The sequence below is a fragment of the Babylonia areolata genome, chromosome 26 (genome assembly GCF_041734735.1).
Source record: "Babylonia areolata isolate BAREFJ2019XMU chromosome 26, ASM4173473v1, whole genome shotgun sequence".
NCBI classification, from domain to species: Eukaryota; Metazoa; Mollusca; class Gastropoda; order Neogastropoda; family Buccinidae; genus Babylonia; species Babylonia areolata.
In genome coordinates this window covers 13353016-13375099 of record NC_134901.1, presented here as the reverse complement: position 1 = coordinate 13375099, position 22084 = coordinate 13353016, and the positions used below count along the sequence as shown (strand labels likewise).

General features: G+C 37.9%; 1 protein-coding gene across 3 annotated transcripts; it reads left to right on the top strand.

Moving 5' to 3' along the window:
• The first annotated feature begins 119 nt into the window (after positions 1 to 119).
• On the top strand, positions 120 to 21285 carry LOC143300866 (thymidine kinase 2, mitochondrial-like). Of its 3 annotated transcripts, none has more exons than XM_076614835.1 (9): positions 120 to 4227; positions 12955 to 13013; positions 13496 to 13570; positions 13745 to 13798; positions 14135 to 14224; positions 15203 to 15365; positions 16039 to 16118; positions 17027 to 17104; positions 17999 to 21285. In XM_076614835.1, exons 1-9 carry the CDS (start codon positions 4017 to 4019, stop codon positions 18086 to 18088), a joined length of 900 nt encoding a protein of 299 aa, XP_076470950.1. In that variant the 5' UTR covers positions 120 to 4016; the 3' UTR covers positions 18089 to 21285. The 3 variants fall into 3 exon arrangements, with proteins under 3 accessions (XP_076470950.1, XP_076470952.1, XP_076470951.1); XM_076614837.1 differs by lacking the exon at positions 120 to 4227 and adding an exon at positions 11613 to 11774; XM_076614836.1 differs by lacking the exon at positions 120 to 4227 and adding an exon at positions 11657 to 11786.
• Positions 21286 to 22084: the final 799 nt, after the last annotated feature.

Genomic DNA, 22084 nt, shown 5'->3' with positions numbered 1-22084 from the left:
AAACACATGGTTGCCTCGGTGGTTTTTCAACTGGTCAGTAAGGACAGGCCCAGCACTTCCTTTTTTGAGGAAGTGTCTGGGTTTGTTCCAATGTACCTTTTATTTACCTGTGTGCTAGCTGAATTGGTAGCATAAGCAGCACTGACTTGAAGTTGTGTACCTTGTGAATGGAGAGAGTTACCACTCTTTACTACTTGTTAATAATTTCATCTCCATGCCTAATTGTATGTTCATTTATGTTTGATGTTTTCATTGTAAGGAGATGTTTGTGTATAAAAAATAACAGGAGAAGAAAGCTTTTCACAGGAATCCTCCCATTTAACCTGTCCAAATCACATGTGCCTGACTGTTTTAGAAGTGACAAACTTTTACTGAAATCCAAAACCATCGTTGGGTGGAGACTAATGGAACATGATTTTTCTTTGAATCAACATACTGTTTTTTGCTCAGATGTCATTTTCCCTTGTCTTTTCAATTGATGTAATTTTATCAGCAAAGTTTCCCCATTCGTAGTGGCTGTTTAACCCATCTGTTGATACATCGGTGATAAATCAGCTTTTTGACATATGTTTACTATTCAACATATAAATGGCTTTCCTAATATGATGAGAACCTTTTGTGGAAACTAACAATTCATACACACATGTGCATGCACATACATGCATGCAAGCATGAAGATACACAAACACATGCACAGGTGCATAAACTTACATTACATGTCTAATATCACTCAAAACATGAATACAAACCTATGCAAGCATACACATACACACACACACACACACAAACATGCACACACACACACACACACACATGCACACAAACACACACACACGCACACAAACACACACACACACACATACCTCATCCTCTACCCCCCCCCCCCCCCACACACACACACACACCCCTTCTGGAGATTGTGACTTTGTAGGCAGCATTCTCTTCCCTAATTGTTTTTCCATTTTGTTTCACAGTGAATCCCCAACCGGATTGGTCTTTGGTGACTGAGCCATCTGTGTATATGATGATGTCCTCTTCTTTACTGTTTTCTTCTATGAGTAGCTTCTCTTCTGTATCAGTTTTGCCTTCTGGCCATTCCCGACAATGTCTTCCTAGAGTGGGTGAAATGGCTGTGTTGAATAGATGGTTGAGGTTCTCGGGGTTTTTCTCCCATTCTTTTGTTTCTTTCAGGTCTTGTAGTTGGCATACTAGCTGGATTGTGTCTCCTGTTTGCCCCATCCATGATCTTCCTCGTCCTAGACAGCTGCCTTTTGGTTCTTTGACTGCATCATGCAGTGGGTTTTGAGGGTTTTCTAATGCTTTGAAGTAGGTCTTAACTTGTTCTAACTTGTTTCTGGCCTGCACTGAAGGAAGGTCAAGCAAGTATCGCATGGTTTCCCTGGGCGTGTATTTTGTTGTTCCAAGGATCAGCCTCATAGCTTCATTTTGAACTCTTTTTAATTTTAGGAGGTTGCTTTGAGATGGTGTTGTTAGCCCAAGTCCGTAGTCGATCACACTGAGGACGAGTGATTGGTATAGCAGGAAGAGGTGGCGTTGTTCAATACCTTTGGTAGCCGTTGTTTTTAAGACTGAAAGGCCCTTTTTGCATTTGAGAACAGTATTTTCCGTATGTTTTCTGAAGGTCAGCATCCTGTCGAACTGTATTCCTAGTTAGCGTAGGCATTTGGTTTTTTCGATCTGATCCCATCGAATGACACAGGTGGTGGTGATTTGCTCGCGGTTCTGTTGTTGAGGGTGCACAGCAACGTTTGGGCTTTCGCTGGATTGATGGAAGATCCTGTGTCTTTGCACCATTGAGCAATATTGTTTAGTTGTTTCTGGATGTCTTTAGTTCTTTCATGAGGTATGTGTGTGTATGCATGCCTACACTGTGGGAGCAACGGAATATTGGAACGTGCGGGTGTGCATATATATATCTTTGTATATATGTGTGTGCGGTTGGGGGTGGGGGATATGGGCGTATGTGTGTGTGCTCATACAAGTAAGTGTGCCTCTGTGTGTGTGTGTGTGTGTGTGTGTGCCGTGGAAGCTGCAATACGTAGCCTAGAAATGAGTGTGTGGAGGAGGGGGATAGAGGGGGTGCAGGTTAATGTGTGTGTGTGTGTGTGTTGGGGCTCATGTACGTTTATGTGTATTTGACCGTGCTTTCATATCTGTGAAACTGCATGTTTGGTGCATATCTGTTATGCATATGTGTGTGTATGTGTGAATGTGTGTCTGCATGTTTTACATTTATTTGCTTATTTATCATCATTGTTGTCTTTTTTATTTATCTATTTTATTAGTTAATTTATTTATTTTATTTTTTATTATTATCATTATTATTATTATTACTAGTTTTTAAAAATTATCATTAATATTTATTTATTTATTTATTTTAAAATTTATTTTTATTTTTTTTTTTTTTTTTTTTTTTTGTACGCTTATAGTTGACTTCATCAAGTTTTTGCGCCTTATACATATTATTATTATTAGTAGTAGTTTTTTTATGTATTAAATAAAAAATATTTATCTATTATTTATTAACTCTTTTTTTTTTCTGAAGGCCTGACTAAGCGTGTTGGGTTACGCTGCTGGTCAGGCATCTGCTTGGCAGATGTGGTGTAGCGTATATGGATTTGTCCAAACGCAGTGACGCATCCTTGAGCTACTGAAACTGAAACTGAAATCACACCCACACACACTCATATTTCACATCTGATATCACTCAAAGTGAAAAGACTAAGAAAGAAACACACACACACTCTCTCTCTCTCTCTCTCTCTCTCACGCATATACGCATGCATGCATGGATGCACACGATTTCACTTACTGACACACACTTCTGCCACTCACTTGTCAGGTACAGCCAAGAAATGATAGTATCAAAAGACATCCAGGAGCAGTGAACATAAATCTGTAGTCATTTTCTCCATTGATTGTACTGAAAAGATGTTGGGACGATACTCCACATATGACACTTTCAACATTCTATAAAATGTGTTATTGACAAATTTATGATCAAAAACATGATACCAATATTCATGATATTTATAATCATGTACTGACTAGCCTTGTATATTGCATCCATGACATGATGTTGCAGATCAAAAACTTTTCAATGTGATATTTATGTTGTATTTCTCACGCAAGTACTTTTACATATGGTTTAGTGTTGGTAATTTTTCACTCATGAATATAGAATTTTGCTTACAGTATCAAAAGACAAAAAAAAAAAGACATTTCTGTGTGATATTTTATTGGTTCCAAACGAAACCAGCTCAGCTGCAGATGCAGTTTTCACATGTCTGCTTCAACATTATTTGTAACTCCATACAGAAATTGAACAAAAATTGAGTACCATAAAAAGTGGTCAACGGAATTTTTTTTGCTTTTACAAAAGGTGCATGTTATTGTTCTCAGCAGTTCCCAGTTGCAAAGTGCCGAAAGATCAACGAAATGGTTTATTTTTTATTGTTATGAAAACGTTTTATGTAAATTGTGACTACTATATATGATGTGTCTTCGTGTTGGGGTAGGGGAGCTTCTGTTATTGCTCAGGACTGGGCACAGGGGGCGAGGGGATGCTTTATTTAATATCGGAGTGAGTTAGGTCTGACCTTGGTGTGCCTAGGATTGTTTCACATTTTATGTGTCTTTTGCCTTCAATATATTATTATGCTTCTCTCTAATATTATCATTATTTTTTTAAACAATTTTAGCAGATGTGGGTTCTCATATGTGGACTTGAAAGCACACAATGATACCTCCTTGAAACTGAAACTGAGACAAACAGAATGTGAATAACCAGGACCTTAACTTCCTACATGCTCCACCTAACACACACAAAACAGTTACCTTTCAAATGATACCATGAACACCAACATCCCCTTTCCCTCCCCCCCCCCCCCCCCCCCCCACACACACACACACTATGCTTTTATTTAACTCACTCAGTACGGCCAGTCTTCTCTTCTCCTCTACACAGACCCTTCGGATGTCCAGTGGGTGTCTGAATGACCCAACCTTTAGCTTCCGTCATCAGAATTGTGCTATTCTTTGTCAACATTCACCTCTTCAGTATAAGAGCCTTCCGCTTGCAATATTTTGATGATGGTAACTGGGGTGAAACGCTGTTAACGTCGTCTCTTTCGCCGTTCGTATGGAGAGGGTTAAACTGGCTTCAGAAGAAACAAGTTTCATTCTTTTGCTGTGCAGTAACTAAAGGTTTGTTTACTTCTCAGGTTCAATCAGTGAGTCAAATGAAAGTTGTGCTGTGTATGAGTTTTCGATGATAGTAATGTTTTTTTTGAGTTTTCAATGATAGTAGTACTGTTTGTGAATTTCATATGGTTGTAGTGCTGTTCGTGAATTTTACGTGATTGTAGTGCTGTTGTACATTTTATATGATAATAGTGCTGTTGTGCATTTTATTTATTTGCTGTGCTGTTTGTGAGTTTTAGATGATTGTAGCGCAGTATGTGAGTTTTAGATGATTGTAGTGGTGTATGTGAGTTTTGGATGATTGTGATGGTGTATGTGAGTTTTGGATGATTGCAGTGCTGTTTGTAAGTTTGGGATGACATTGCTGTATGTGAGTTTTAGCCTTGTTGGTTTTCTCTTACTGGTTTGCTCATAGTTTGAAGTAACAGACACATGGTCTACTTAATGAAAGGCACAGTCTGGTTTCCACATTGGTCCCACAGCAGACTGGTTGATTTGTGGGGTTTTTTTTTCTTCTTCTTCTTTATTTTCTGTTTTGTGCAGGGATGGCACTGCAGTTTGTCAGTCCCCACAAACTGGTTACCTTACCTCTATTAATGCATACAAGGACCTCAGTCCGTGTGTTTTATCAGTACCGACCTGTTTCAAGTTTTAATTGTGTCTGAATTTTTATATTTCCTTATCTGTTTGTCCATTTAACATTGCTATATATAATAGTTATTGTCTGATAATATTTCAGACAGACTCAAAACTGAATGTGCACTATATGAATATAATTTCTTTTTTTCTTTCTTTTTTTATAGTGATCTGTTTATTTACCTGCTGTACATGTGTTGGTATCTTTAGCTACAAATAAAATTTGAAACATTGAAATAAATCTTTGACATATGGTGAATCTGCACAAAAAGGAAACGACACATTCCTTTTTGGAATTAATTTGAACATGTGTCAAAAGATCTATCTCATGTGGTTCTGATTTTTTGGGGTTGCTTTTGTTATTGTTGTTTTCAGTTTTATTGTAGTATTTTCTTTTGTTTTAATTAGAAAAAAAAAAATATATATATATATATATATATTCATGTATTTCTTTTGGGATTCAGTTTTAAATTTGGTAATTTTTATTTGAAATAAAGAAAACACTTTTTTTTTTTTTTGCTGACATTTGTTTTATGCTTTGGTGTTATTATTGTCATTATTATCATTATTACTATTTTCAGTTTTCTGTGTAATTATCTTTAGCAGATACTTGATTTATGATACAGTTGTAAACTTTGTAGTTTATCTGAAATTCCAAAAGTGAAAACAAAAGCAGATATTTTCATTAAAAGTAAAGGCTTGGTATAATAAAGAAACAAACAAACAAACTAGCTAGCATTGATCCCTTCCCTGTGCACCTCTCTTAATAATAATGATAATCTGAATTTATATAGCACCTATTCTGTAAATAGGGTTCTAAGTGCTTTATAAAAATGAGTACACACACACACACACACACACACACACACACACACACACAGATGAGAAGTACACAATGAGAACAGTGGGGTGGGATGATGGTTTCTAATTTAGTTGAAGGAAATGGGTTTTCAGTGAAGACTTTAAAAAAGTGAAGAAGAGTTCATGATGTGCACAGGAAGCTGGTTTGAGACAGTTTGGCCATGAAAAGAGAAAGCTAGAATGCTGACCAAAGGACTTTGGTCTGATAGAGATGATGCAAAGCAGACAAGTACTGGAAGAACAGACTGGATGGGATGCATATGTGGATCATATCTATAAGATATCTCAGAGCAATGCCAGATATAGATGAGAAACAGATAGATGCAAGTGTGTAACTGATTCTGCACTGGACAGGTAGCCAGTGAAGAGACTGAAATAGATGTGTAACATGTTCCCATCTAGGTGACTTGCATTCCAACGTGGTTCTGGACCTTTCGGAGATTTCCAAGAAAGTACTTATATGAACCAGCCAGGAGATGTTTACAATAATCAAGCCTAGAAAAGATCAATGAACAGACCAGTGTTCTTGTAGCTTCATTGGAAAAGAAATGTCAAATTTATGTGGGGGAAGGGTGTGGGGGTGGAGGAGGGTGAGAAGGGAAGTGAAATAATGTTATTAGGACAGAAGCGAAAAACTTGTGGTCAGGTACCAACACTGATCAAGCATCAAGAAAAGTCACTCCAACTGCAGGAGCAATGCTGGGAATGAATGATACAAAAAAAAACTGAAGTTGGTTCTGCTGTGAGGGACAGGATGTGCAAGAGGTATTGTGCAGGGGAAGTGTTGCACTGAGTTGGGTTGGGTTAGGGTCACTGTAGGCAGGTATCTGGATCAGGCTATAACGATGCTAGTAGAAACTGATTCTGCTGGCCCTGGCCAACACTTATTAACCCCTTGACTGCTGGCGACAAGTACACTTGTCAGTGAAGGGCTTTTTCCTGAGATTAGAATAACATTAGAGGACAGGGTGACGTTCACCACTCGTTCTTTGGACTTCTTCCTGTTGGCATTTGATTACTTTTTGTGTTCATTAAAATCAGTCATAACACCTAAAAGTACACAAAAGTAGCTCTTGCACTTCAAATTCATGACAAACTGATATCTTATTTCACCAGGGTTCAATAAACAGGAAAGGGGTTCTCTCTCTCTCTCTCATTCTGTCCTCCACTCTATGCACTGTGCTTGACATATGAAATACAAGACTGACTGCACATTTGAAGATACAATACAACTGGAACCTAAGACATCAATACAATGATTTTTTTTTTTTAATGAAAAGGACGCTATCATTCATGATGGTGTGTGTGTGTGTGTGTGTGTGTGTGTGTGTGTGCTTGCATGCGTGTATGTGTGTGTGTGTGTGTTGATATCGTTCAATCTATTTATCTCATATAGACCATGGAGGCAGCACACATTTGACAACCAGCCTCCTTCTTCCTACATTGTTGTCTGTCCTGACTATCTCACTCAGGATTAGGTCTGTCCACTCTGAGATGTTGTCCTTCTATCTCTTCTTCTGCCTGCCACTTCTTTCTTTCTGCATTGTTCCCTGTGGAAAGGTCTTGGCCAGTCCTGATGAACATGAGATGTGCCTATACCACTTCAATTTCCTTTTCTCCAGCAGTCATTGAATCATCATGTGACCCAATAGCTTGCTTGACACTTCTACACACTTCATCATTTGTGATGTGGTCCCTGTATGTGATGCCAAGCATCTTTTCTCTAAGTCCCATATCTTATTCACTAATTCAGCTGTCAAGGTCCATGTCTCACAGGTAATAATAATAATAATATTTTATTTTTATATAGTGCTATAAAACAAGCATAAGCAAGCTCTAAGTGCTTTACAATCCAGTACCTAAAGTGAAACGAGAAAGCTTATAAAAAATAGTAGAAACAAAAAATTATCGACCTGTCTCTAATTTGTCATTTTTATCAAAACTGCTAGAAAAGATCATATTGTCTCAGCTCTTAGCTCATCTGGAACAGAATGGTTTACTTAATTCCCACCAGTCAGCTTATAGACGTGGTCATAGTTGCGAAACAGCCCTTAGAATAGGGAATGATTTGCTTTCGGGATTTGATGAGGATAAGATATCTGTTCTCGCTCTCCTAGATTTGTCAGCAGCTTTTGACACTATCGACCACTCTATCCTCCTGAACAGACTTAAAACTTCCTTTGGTATTCGTGACACTGCACTAGCATGGATCACGTCTTACCTGTCAGATCGTACACAGAAAGTGTGTGTAAATGGTAAATACTCTAGAGTATCTGCCTTGAAATATGGTGTCCCACAAGGGTCCGTCCTAGGTCCTGTTCTTTTCGTGCTGTATGCGGCTCCTGTGTCGGATGTCATCAGTCATCATGCGATGTCGCATGAGAGCTTTGCTGATGACACACAACTTTATCAGTCGGCTTCCATAGCTGAATTTGATGCACTGGTGACTCAAACACAGGAGTGCATTGCTGGCCTAAAGGACTGGATGACTCTCAACAAGCTGCAATTAAATGATGATAAGACGAATTTATGATAACCTGTCCAAAGAAGTTTCGTCAACATCCTTCCTTTCCTGACTCTGTTCTGATCAATAGCACACCTGTTTCACTTTCTCCCTCTGTTCGCAGTCTTGGTGTAATCCTGGCCAGTCTCTTTCCTTCCAACACCACATTTCGAATATCTGTAAAGTTGCCTATTTGGAACTGCGTAGAATCAGCTCTATCCGCCACTATCTCTCAACCGATGCATCCAAGACACTTGTATGCTCTCTGGTTCTCTCAAGATTGGATTACTGCAACTCTCTTTTGGCCGGCCTTCCCAAATATCTGTTAGACAGACTCCAACGAATTCAGAATAACGCTGCCAGACTCATTTGCAGAGCTTCTAAATTTGACCATGTTTCTCCTCTCCTTCAGTCTCTCCACTGGTTGCCTGTTTCTGATCACATAGACTATAAGCTATCCACTCTGACCTTTTCTGCAGTCAACGGATCTGGCCCCAAGTATCTTTCTGAACTCATCCATATCTATACCCCGTCTCGCCAGCTCCGTTCTTCCTCTGATACTCGACTTCTCAGGATACCTCACGTCAGAAGTAAGACCTATGGACACAGATCGTTTTCTTTTCAATTGCCAAAGACGTGGAACAAGCTTCCTGATAACCTCCGTCATTCTGATTCCCTCGCATCTTTTAAATCTCGTCTCAAAACTCACCTTTTCCCTCAGCAATAAGTTCAATTGTGGCAGGTCCACTTCCTTTTCGTTAGGTGTGCTTGACTATGTGTGTATACATATGTATGTGTACATAACTACATGCATGTATATGAATGTGTATTGTGTGTGCGTGTGTTTATGTAAGTTTGTGCCTGCCTATGTGTGCGTATGTGTTAGGGTAGCTGTTAGATACACATGTATGTTAAAATGTATGTATGCAGTGTGTGTGTGTGCGTGCGTGCATGCGTGCCGCGTGCGTGTGTGCGTGCGTGTGTGTGTGGTCACATTTTGGTGTGTGTATGTAACATAGATATAATGTTTTATGTTAACAAAAGCGTTTTTGTAAAGCACCTAGAGCAGATTTCTGGATAGTGTGCTATATAAGTATCCATTATTATTATTATTAAACATAAAACAGAATCATTAATATTATAAAAACACAATGCATAAAACTCACAAAGTAACATGCTACCAATACTACAACTGTTACACTCCAACACTCACACTAACACACACACACAGACACACACATGATTAAACAGCTGAGATGACAGCAATATAGAAATATACAGGTATGTAGAAATATGGAAATGACAAGGGAGCGCATCAGTCTGATCTTTGAGCTTCACATGATGTTACTGTCATTCCAGATGGGCCACAGTTTTGTCAAAGCTGTTGTTGTCTGAGCTGTCTATGAGAGTATTTCTGGCTTGGATCCTTTGCCCAAAACAATTGCTCTGGATACTTGAGGCTTTGGAGAGTTTCCAGCTTTTCACCATTGATTCTGATATCGGCACTGATGCCATCGGTGTATTGATCATCAGTTTGGTCTTGAACTTGAACTTGAACTTGAACTTGAACTGGAATCAGACGTTTTAGGCCTGTGAAGGCCTGTTCGTCGTTCAACTGGATATAGTATACCAGCATGTGTGGCCTAATGATAGCATACTGGATCATAAATGCTTGGAGAGTTGGCCCAATAAGCGTCTAACCTAGTCTTGAAAGATAACATGGCTGGGGCAGTCACAACACTGTCTGGCAAACCGTTTAATTTATTAACGACTCGCTCTGTAAAGAAGGAACTGTGCACTTTCAGTCTGCAGTGTGATTTATTTAACATTAAACTGTTGCCTCTTCTGTCTCTACTTACTGCAGGCGATAGTTCGGGATTGTTGGTCTTGTAGATTCCGTGTATGCATTTTTAGCAATCGATCATATCTCCCTGCTGCTTCCTGTGCTCTAGACTAGGTAGCTTAAGCAAAGTGAGTCTTTCATGATAAGGCTTGTTCTTCATATGACCAATCAGTTTTGTTGCCCGTCGCTGGACGTCTTCCAGCACTCTGCACAATGTTTTTGACTGCGGGTTCCAGACCGAATGCCCATACTCCAAAATGGGTCTAACCAGGGATTTGAACAATTGTATAAACAGATCTTCAGATAGGTAATCGAAGGAACGCCTGATTATACCAACCATCTTGTTAGCCTTTGCAGTAACTGTTGCCACATGCGTCTTAAAGTCCAGCTTGTTATCAATGTACACTCCCAGGTCTTTCACCACGTCACTCTCAGCAAGTGCCAGGTTGCATTCCTCCCCGTTGTTGTTTTTCCCTTTCATGTAGTAAATCGCTTCCGATTTACAGTTTCCTAGCTTCATTGCACTGCATTTTTCTGGATGGAAGTGTAGGAGCCACTCTCTAGACCACTGCTGTAGGTTGTCTAGGTAATCTTGGAGGACTTGTGAAGCACCTACTTGGTCACTCTGTGTGAACAACTTTGTGTCGTCGGCAAACAATTTCACATTACTCTTCACTTTACTAGGACGGTCATTAATGTACAACAGGAACAGCAGGGGTCCTAGAACACTACCTTGTGGAATACCGCTTGTGATGTCTGCCTGCTGTGATGTTGTCCCATTTACAACTACCTCTGCTTCCTTTGAGACAGAAAGTCCTGGATCCAGAGTAATACCCTGCCTGACACTCCATGTACGAGGATCTTAGACACAAGTCTGCAATGTGGGACACTGTCAAACGCTTTCTGATAATCCATATAAATAGCATCAATGTAGCCACCTCTATCTATGGTTCTTGTCCAGCTGTCCAATACGTCCAACAATTATGCAGCACACGAGCGTCCCTGAACAAAGCCATGTTGTTCTACACTGATCAAGTTGTTGGTCTTGAGATGGTCTATGAGCTGGTCCCTTACCAATGTCTCAAGAACTTTACAAAGAATGCATGTGAGTCACAAATGCTTCTTTCCATTCTTCTGGGAGCTTTCCTTCTTCCACTGCACTGATCTCCACGCCATAAGCAGCAGTTGTTTTTTCAAGGCATTCCACCAGGTTCATCTTCATTTCTGCCAATCTGTCAACATCATTGGCAAAACACAGGTTGGTGATTGTTCTGCCACCAGTGCTGATCCTCTCTAGGAAGATGTTGAAGAGAGTGAGAGATCGTTGACAGCCTTGTTTAACTCCAACAATTATTTTGAACCAGTCCCCAATGCTGCCACTGAAGTAGACTGCGCTGCTGGCCTTTGATATCATCACCAACACCAAAACAGTAAATACATATTAAGGTTGTCTGCAAATCTGTACTGGAGCTGAGAGAGGATCTGAAAAAAATGAAACAAGTCAATTTTTGTGCTCTATGGGTAACCATACATTGCTGTCGGCAGGCATTGTTCCTATTGGCTGAAGCACACTGTGACGTAAGTTCCTCTATGAAAGGTGCAAAATGCCGCTGATATCCTTTTCACGGACAGTCTGCGCTTTGGCGTCAAAGCGGCTTGGGGTAAGGAACCTGCTAATCAAAACCATGAACGGAAAAACAAATGCAGGTATGTATCAAGGTATGAGGCATTTCCTTTTCTCAGTATTGTGAACTCTGATACCTTTTTAAACGAACATTTTCGTACGTTTCGTAACACAGGCATGTGGAAATAACATGATGCATGCAGTTAGGCCTATACTTCGCATGTTTTCGACGATTTTGCCGTATGCCCAACGAAGCACTTTCAGCTTCAGTTTAAGCATCAATCTTCACAAACAAAAATAGAGAAGGCTATTTGAGTTACCGTGTGGGTTGTGGTTCGTCATCTTGAATGATTCAACGACACGGGCGATTGCACCATTCGTCTTTGTTTTGCTTTCAGTTTGTTTCCCTTTTACAAGAAAATGAAATAGATTCTTGTCGCATATGTCTGCAGTCGATGCATTAGGCCTACCTTTATACCTGATGCATGATGTTACCCATAGAATGTATAAAGAAATGCCTGCTTATGCAACCAATCAGAAGAAGAAGAAGAAACCGAGCAGGTGAAAACAAAGTTGCATATCAAAATAAAGTAATTGATTACATTATTGCTACAAGTGGTGCAACAAGTTGAATAACAGTGTGTAAACGTATGCATTTATTTACTATGTAAAGTTTTCGTTGCATTTGAAAGAGAACAAGTTCGTTGTTTTGTTAGATGTCAGTTCTCTTCAAAATTAAACCATTTATCATTAAGTCTTTTCATATTCACTGTTTGAGCTGGATGAGAAGACCCGGAGTTGATAGCTGATGAAAATTGTTGGAACAAACTTACAAAGAGATGAGCTATTCCTTTTCATATTTTTGTTTTAGGCAAGAATTAATCCCATTTTGATATCAAATTTGTTGTAATTATCCCCCATATATTTTGGCAGTGGTAGTACCACTGGGTAGTACAGCCATAAAGTGTTTTTGACACTGTTTAAATTGCTACTATGGATAATGCACTTAGAGGACTTGCAAAGCTTAGGCTAGTGACACTGAGAGTCACATGTTGAGAGAAGCTTGTAGTGTCCAGTCTATGTTGATGTGACAATCCATGTTGTGTCATAGTGCTGGGTGTAATTTGTTGCTGTAGACTATAGTATAGTAGTAGTTTAGCCAGTGGGTTGATGTCAGATGGGTCAGTCTGGAGGGTAGTTGTGAACTACTATTCTTCATGTCTGTTTTTTAAAAATTTTATATAATTTCTCAAACCATTACAGGTGTCAAGCTACCTAACAACATGGCCACCAATGGTAACACGGCACGTCACAAATATACAGTAAGAAAGTGATGGTTTTGATGCTTTGATATTTATTAGAATTAATTGTTCATTTATTCTTTTGTCATACTTAAAGAACTGTGATAATTGTTTATAATTTCTGGACTTGGTGTGTGTGTGTGTGCATGTTTGTGTGTGCATAGACATGTATGAAAATGTGAATGTGCTCTTATGTTAGTAGCTGTGTGTGCTCACAGTAACATATTGATACACTGATTGTGTGTGTGTAAATATTAGAACTGCCTCTGCGTATATGTGTGGACATGTACGTGTGTGTCATCTTAATCTGAGCTGAGAACATGAACTTCTGAACCACAGTAGTTTTTCAGACTGCACGAAAGAGGTGCAGAGGAACAGAAATAAAAAGCAGTGGAAATAGATTTTTTTTTTTTTTAACTAAATGAGAAACCAGAAGTTAATTGTTTTGGTAGATGCCTGTCATGGATTAATTAACAAAAAATGATGAATGTCAAATGTTACAGGTATGCGTTGAGGGCAACATTGGTAGCGGAAAGACGACGCTGCTTGAACACTTCCATAACATACCCGGTGTACAGGTATGACTATCTGTTTAGGTGTGCTGGTATGTGTGTGTGCGTGTGTGGCAACTCTTTTGTTTAAATTCTATCCACATTTTCACTGGATATTATTTTGTTTGCAAAATACGTTATGTATTCCCTTTGCTATCCCTGTATTGCGTGGTTATTTTGATCTGTTTATCTGTCTTTCAGGTCATCCAAGAACCAGTAGATTTGTGGCGAAATGTGAGAGGCCATAACGCTCTGGTAAGTTTCTGGGGAAAATCGTATGTGTAAGAGATGAACATGTGTCATGGTAGTACTCTTAAAACAGCAGCAAGAGTGCCTAATGAATGAGTGAAGTCATCAGTTGTCTGAAACTTTTCTGGTATTAACATAATATGTCATCACATGCTAGGAGTGGGACATATATAGTTTTGATTTTAGGGCTTGTATTATTAGTCTTAACCAGTATCACACTGGAGATCTGTTCAGTTATTTGGTCTTGTCGTGAGATAAACAAAATGAGGTTGATATTTTTTGTAGACAGGGAATGTGCTGCTTAAACCCCAGAGCCAACAAAGTGTTGTGTTGTGTGAGCAGGGAGAGATGTACAAAGACCCTGCACGTTGGAGCATGGCTCTTCAGACCTACGTGCAGCTCACCATGCTGGACATACATACGTCCCCTCAGGTAGTGTAGAATCTGTGGTATGCATGTTTTTTGTTCAGGTAGTGTTGGATCTATAGTTTGGTGTTTTTGTTCAGGTGATGTAGAATCTTTAGTGTGGGTGTTTTTGTTCAGGTGGTGTGGGATCTTTAGTGTGGGTGTTTTTTCTGGATGTTTTTGTTCAGGTGATGTAGAATCTTTAGTGTGGGTGTTTTTGTTCAGGTGGTGTGGAATCTTTAGTGTGGGTGTTTTTTCTGGATGTTTTTGTTCAGGTGCTGTAGAATCTTTAGTGTGGGTGTTTTTGTTCAGGTGGTGTGGGATCTTTAGTGTGGGTGTTTTTGTTCAGGTGGCGTGGAATCTTTAGTTTGGGTATTTTTTTGTTAAGGTAATATAGAATCTGCATGTATTGGTGGTTTTTTTGTTTGTTCAGGTAGTGTAGAATCTGTAGTATGGGTGTTTATTTCATATAGTACATGTGTTTATATGTGTCATCTGTCTGTTACATGTCATATCCTGTGAACAGTAAGGGGAGGGAACAAAGGAAAGGAACATTTTCCACAATTTTTCTTCTTGATTTATTTGTTTATTTCTTTAATTTCTGTTTCATTTCGTTTATTATTATTATTTTTATTCTCTTTCTCCCTTAACTCTGTGAAGAGTCATTTTGGCACCACGCTGAAATGTTTAACAGGTTCCTCTATCTGGAATCTGTTGTTGTTTTTTAATTTTTGGTTTTGGTTTTTTGTTTTTTTGTTAAGTAACTGTGAATCATTTGGCATGAATAAATATGTGTGTGTGACTGCTTGAGCATGTTTGTTTGCACGCATTAAAAATAAACTGCTCTAAAAAGATCTGCTAAAAAAAAAAAACTGATCAAAATATGATGTGCTTCCTAAAGTCTGGCAAAGAAAAATCTTATCAGCTGGTGAAAGAACCAGGAAGATATAGTTGTTTCATGTTGTTCACTTGTATTACAGTTTGTTGCTGCATGTGTGATGACAGACAGAGGAGGTGCGTATGATGGAAAGATCGATACACAGCGCCCGGTACTGCTTTGTGGAAAATCTGCACAGGAGTGGTGTCATGCCAGACATAGAGTACGTCATTTTGGACGAGTGGTATAAGTGGATTCTCAACACACAGGATGTCCATGTGGACCTTTTTGGTAAGACACCTTTGTTTTTGTGTAACAGAGTGTGTGTGTGTGCGTGCGTGTGCGCGTGTGCATGTGTGCGCATTTGAAAGTGTATGAATTACATTGTTGTGTTTGTGATGGTTATTCATTTGTTGCTTTAAGAAGAAAAAAAATATCATGGAGTGATACTAATCTGACTAAAGTTAGATGGATGATTATCAATCATGGTGCTTAGTTGTGGATGATAAATTTACATACTGTTACAGGTGCTTGGATTTCGGACAAAAGCTGTGGATTATAAGATAAATGTTAAAAATGTTTTAGAGCAGTGCACTGTTACACTGCGGATGATGGTGACAGCTTATGAAAGGGTTTTAAAGGTCTAATATGATAAGCTGAATATCACTAATAGCTTTAGTATGATGTGATTTATTTGAACAAATAAGCAAAACTACAAAGGCAAAAGATGAATGGCTTTCATTGGTTAATACCTTTCCCCTTGTCTCTCCTCAAACAAACATCCTATCTTGGAGTATACAAGAACAAAAATTGAAAATGAGTTTTTATCATGTTGACGGTATTTAGCATTTCTTTGAGTCAATGTCTGTGCATTGGTTGCCCCAAAACCTGAAGATGGATCGTAGAATGCATCTGCATTTAGTATCATTCTGAATGTTCTTTGGTTTGTTTTCTGTTGTTCCAGTTTATCTGTACACGAGTCCAGAGACATGCTTTGAAAGAATCAAGAGGAGATGTCGTAGTGAAGAAACAGGAATTCCACTGGTATATGGACCCCATTCTTCTTCTTTTTGTTTCTTTCTTTATTTAGTGGTCATGTCCATGCATGTCAATGACCAGTTCGTATAGCATTTTGATTACTTTATGTGTATAATGCTTTGATTATTTTTCTTATGAACAAGACATAATTTTATGAATACATTGTTAATACTTTTTTTAAAATTGTATTTATTGTAGATTTTATTTTCTTCCTGCTTTTCATTTTTCATTTTGTTCTTTCCTTTTTTTAATTTATTTATTTATTTATTTTTCTATGAACTTATTCACTGAGTACACAAAAGTGAGTCTGTATTAAAGTTGTTTCAGTTGTGTGGATGCGTGTGAACGTTATGCCCTATTCTCATGGTCACCTCAGTTAATTTCTCCTTCACGTTAATGCTTGTGGTGAGTTCTTGTCAAGGTCTTCAGTGTCAGCAGGTTCTTAGGGGATTGTCTGTGGAGGGATGTGGTGTTGGTCTCACTTTAGGAGGATGCTCAATCAGTCTGGCTCAGTGACATAGCGATTATCTTTATCCGTATTTGAATCAGATCAGACATTAAAGAGGCTCAAAGTGAACTTAATCAATACTTACCTGTGGACTGCTGGTGCTGGACTGCAACAGGTGACTGGGGATGAGTGGTATCAGAGTCACACCACTAAAATGATGTAGCTGATGGAGCAGGTGAAAAAAAAGGTTACACACTCTCAAAGGCCTGCACATTTGGTGAAGATTGATACTGATCATTATCAGTCTTAATTGCTTGTCTTGTTCTTCAAGCACCCGAGACTGGTCATACTTTAAGAGAGATGATTTCTTGACTAAAAATGATGACAGAGATTATAAAAGCTGGAGCTTAAGGACAGGTTTGAAACTGAGCTTAAATGTGGGTTTCTTTTTGCTTTCTTTTTGCAGGAATTGTTGCAGAAACTTCACACACTGCACGAAGACTGGTTAAAACACAAGCGTTTGCCTTGCCAGTCACCAGTTTTGGTAAGGGAATATTGTGACTTCAGCTGCTAAAGGTTTATGCTATTCTCTCCATCTTAAATTGTGTAATAATTTGTGTCTTTCAGCTGTTTGCTTTTCTGAGCTTAATGTTGAAGATAATATGAAAGATAGGCTATCTAACCTAACACAGCCAGTGCTACACAGTTATACAATGTGTCAAAGATGTAACACAGACATGATTCAGTGGGGCATACTGTAAAACAGTTTATGATTTGTGGTACTTTTACTGCTGTTGATGGGTGGTTGTTATTTACGGTTGTTAGTTGCAGTTGTTTTCATAAATTTGTTATTTACAGACAATTGCTGTTATTTACAGTTGTTGTTTACAGACGTCTGGCATTATTTACAGTTGTTATATGCATGCATTTGCCGTTACTTACAGTAGCTGCTGTTTACAGTTGTTGATTATAGACAGTTGCTGTTATTTGCAGTTGTTATTTACAGACATTTGCTGTTAGGTATAGTAATTGTTATTTACATACTGTTGTCGTTATTAACAGTTTTTGTTGTTTACATGTAACTACAAATATTTAGTTATTTACAGTTGTTATTTACTGTTACTATTTACAGATGACTGCAGTTATTTACAGTGATAGTTATTTACTGCCAGTTGCTGTTATTTACATTTGTTGATATTTATGGACAGTTGCAAGTATTTACAGTTTATTATTTACAGACAAAAACTTGTAGTCATTCACAGGTAAATCTTGTTATTTAGAGACAACTGTAGTTATTTAGTTACAAATGTTTTTATTCAAAGATACGTGTAGCTATTTACAGGCTGTAATTGTTTACTATTATTATTTACAGTTGCAGATATAATCAGACAATTGATGTTATATTCAGATATCGTTAAAGAATGTTTGTTGTTTACAGACCATTGATGCAAACGGCGACTTGGCGAACATGTTAGAAAAGTACCAGGAACAGGAAGAGGTGATCATGGGAAAGAAAAGCGTCGCCTGATGGGCATAGAGTGCAGTGATTTCTGTGGAACTGTACATATGGGTAGTGGGGATCTGGAACAGTATTTCAAGACCGCTGGAGATTAAAAAAAAAAAAAAATCAACATTCACAGTTTTTCCAGTTGATCTGTTCAAAATGTTAGGTGTGTGTTTGTGTGTGTGTGTGTGTGTGTGTGTGAATATCCATGCGTTTGTATATAAACGTATGTGTGGTCTGTGAAGATGTACAATTAAAAGATCTGAAATGATTCAGTTTTTTTGTAATATTTGTTGTTGATTAAAAAAATTTAAAAAAATGCAACATGATGTATGTAGATGTAAAGTTTTTGATTTTTGTGTTTAAAGTAAGCCTCCCAGGTTGGTTTTTTTATGCTGAGCCATGAAAAGTGTGAAAATAAAACACAATCATAATGGATAAAGGGTTGCTTTTTTGGTGCTATTTTTGTTCTGTGTCAAAATGAAAAGTACATTGCCTCATGAAAACAAGATTTCTCGGGTTATGGTTCATTTTCACACAGGGACTTTGAAATTAAATCTCATCTTGCTACTACAATCAGTTGCAAAAGACTGCTGATATGGAAGAGGGGTGGTACTTTACCAGCTCAAACCCAGTGTTCCTGTCAGTACTGGAGATCCTGACAAATGCTGCAGGAATGAAAAGATGAGTTGGAAAAGAAAGATATTAGAAAAAACAACAACAAAAAAACACGTCATGCCACAGAAAAGTTGAGTCTGGACTACTGACAGATGGAACAACTGCCTCTGACAAATCATTTTGCAGATGACTATGATGTCAGATCTTTATCTCCCATATAACAACCACAGCCACTTACAAGATGATAAAAGATGTCATCATCCAGTCAGTTGTAACATGATGAAAGATCATCGCCCATGTAACAACCACAGTCTCCTACAAAATAGTAAAAGATCATCTTCATCCTTTTCCGATCTGTCACTTTTAAAGTGGTGAAATACCATCTTTGTAACAACCAGTCACTTATAAGATGGTGAAATACAATCTTTGTAACGACCTGTCATTTTATAAAGTGGTGGAATATCATCCATGTAACAACCACAATCATTTATAGAATAGTGAAAGATCAACATCATCCATGTATAACATCTACAGTCACCTATGAAATAGTAAAAGATCATATTCATCCAAGTAACAACGACAGTCATTTGTAAAACGGTAAAATATCATCCATGTAACAGCCACAAGTCATTTGTAAAATAATGAAAGATCATGATCATACACATAATGACCACAATCAGTTGTAAAATGGTAACAGATCATCCATGTAATGGACACGGTCACTTATAAGATAGGTCATGGTCATACACATGGTAGCCACAGTCAGTGGATACATGTTGAAAGATCATCCACAGTCAAGTGGCCTCTTTTTTGTTTTGTCATGGGAGTATATGGGTTTGTCTGATGCTAGAATTGAGGATGAACATGAACATGCCAGCAGATAGTTTGCCTTGAGAAAATGAAGTTAGAAGTAGCAATGTTTTATGTATGCATGTTCATAAATTCTTGACTGCATACGAAATGAACATTTTCTTTTAAAAATAGGAATTGAGCATAGCTGCTATGAAATCCAAACTAGTCAGTCACCTGCTAACAATGTATGTATTCAGTAATGCAAACTTGAAGCCTGCAGTATGTTGTCATTTTTCTGTAATAACTTCTGAAGCTCCCATGAATGCTTTTCTTGCGACAGAAACTGGATTGTAAGTATGTACTTTCGTCTTAAGTGTTCACAAAAATATTACAGGTGTAATACTGTGTCTTTTTTTTAATTTTATATTTTTACTGTTTCTTGTTTTGAAATGATGAGCTTTAAAAAGTAAATAATCATTCACAGATTTGCCATTTCTGATCTAGTATGGTTTATATATAATGTGTTGTGCATATTTCATTTTGCATGTGATATGAATTTGAATACTGTCATTTTACAATGATTTTCTGCAATCATTTTTGAAACTGTTATTGAATTTACCCATGTCAGGATGCAGGTGATGCTTCATGACAGATATTGTATTATCTTCTGGAAAATATGTACTCAAAATTTCCTTTTTTTTCTAATCAATCTCTTTGTTTCTGCCTTGTTTAAAATTTTTTTAAAAATTTCCTTATTTTTTCAGTGTATTTGAGAATTGTTTGTCTCTCTCTTGATTTGATAAGTGGAAACCTTTATGGCTTAACTGTTGGTGTGTTCAGGAAATGTGAATTGCTTATGGCCAATTGACACTTCATAGTTGTCTGTTTGATTTCTACATGTTTTTGCTGTATAATGTATGATCAGGTAATAATGTGAGGTTTCTGTTCATTCCCATGTGAGAAATGTGGCTGAATGGCCTACAGCTTTCCCTGTGGGGATGTTGGGGGGGGTCTTTCAGTATAAATAGCATCCACATCTGATGAAAATTATCTGTTAGAAATTTCTTTTTTCTGTTGCTCTCTTTATTTCAACCTTTTTTTTCCCTTCACTGTTGTCTCCTTTTTCTGCCTTCCCAGTCCATTCCCTTTTCTTTTTTGGAGCAAGCCTTGACACTTTTTTTTCCCCACAGTCAATGATGTACTGTCTGTGCTGTTTTGCTCTGGTGATTAGGTAGTGAAATTGTTAACATTGGGATGGGCACTAGCTTTTGCAGTGTTTTTGCCTACATGGCCTTTTTAATGCATTTTTTTTTGTTTGCTTTGAAGTAATGTTTTTTTTCCTTTTTTACAATTTTTTTTAATCTGGGGATGATAAATTAAGCAGAAGGGTTGATGTCCTCAGCACAGCCTAGTCTTATTGCCCTGTGGGTTTATCTTGGAGATTTAAAAATTTTTGTGTATTTTCATAGATGTTACATTTTTATAGTGACGCGGTTGAGCATTTGTATATATTGTTTGACAGTCCTGATATGGCCCTGTGCGGTTGGCTGGACTGTAAGCAACAATTAACAATGGCCCGCAGCAGTGACATATTTTGGATTTATTTGTTGTAACAATACTGCCCAATTTTCTCTTCCTGAGTTCTTTGTTTCTGTTTTCAAACAAGGTTTTTGTCTCCGGTGGTTTTGTTTGAGTGTTGGTTGAATGAAGCGTTTCAGCCTGGTATGGTGTGCCAGTGTCTGCCATAATGTTTTTTTTTTTTTCATTTTGTCTGGAAAAGCTACAAAAATATATATTTACAAGACAGATAATGGACTCACTTTGTGTGTGTATGTGTGTGTGTGTGAGCGCATGCACTTGTGAGTGCATTTGTGTGTTTGTTCATGTGTGTGTTTCCACATATAAATGTGCCAATGTACACATGCGTATATGTGTAAAATTGAAGCAACTTATTTGCTATATCAGGTAACATCAAAAAGCATGACAAAACTACAGTAAATATATATGGAGAAGTACTGATGCCTGGCTTAGTGACTTAAACTGCAGGAAGAACCATAAGCCTTAGTTTTTTTTATATGCATTGCACATGATTGTAGTTCTCAAAACCAGACCCACACCACTGACCCAGTTCTCCAAGCTTTACACAGAACCATTGCATTAACTGGTAGGTTCTTGTGAAGCTTTCAGTCAAGCTGAAAATGACTGCGATTTCCAATAAAATTAGCTAAGTTTAATCGAGGGAACAAACTTACCAAGGTACATATATTGACATTATTTTTACTGTATCACTGATGCTTTAAAAGCCATTTCACTTCATAAGCCTCTAGTTTGCTACTAAAATTTCTCTTGATTTTTATCAGCTCTGCTGCCAAACCTAAGAGCCTTTCAGTGTAAAAGCTTTCACCTCTGCTACAATCTTCAGCCTGTTAGCTTTGTATTGTGATGTATAAATTTGTTGCAACAGATTTCTCTGTGTGAAATTCAGGCTGCTGCCCATGAGGAGAACATGTTACCACAGTGCAGCGCCACCCTGTTTTCTTCTTCGTGGGCTGCAACTCCCATGTTCTCATATGTACACAAATGGGCTTTTACATGTACGACCATTTTTAC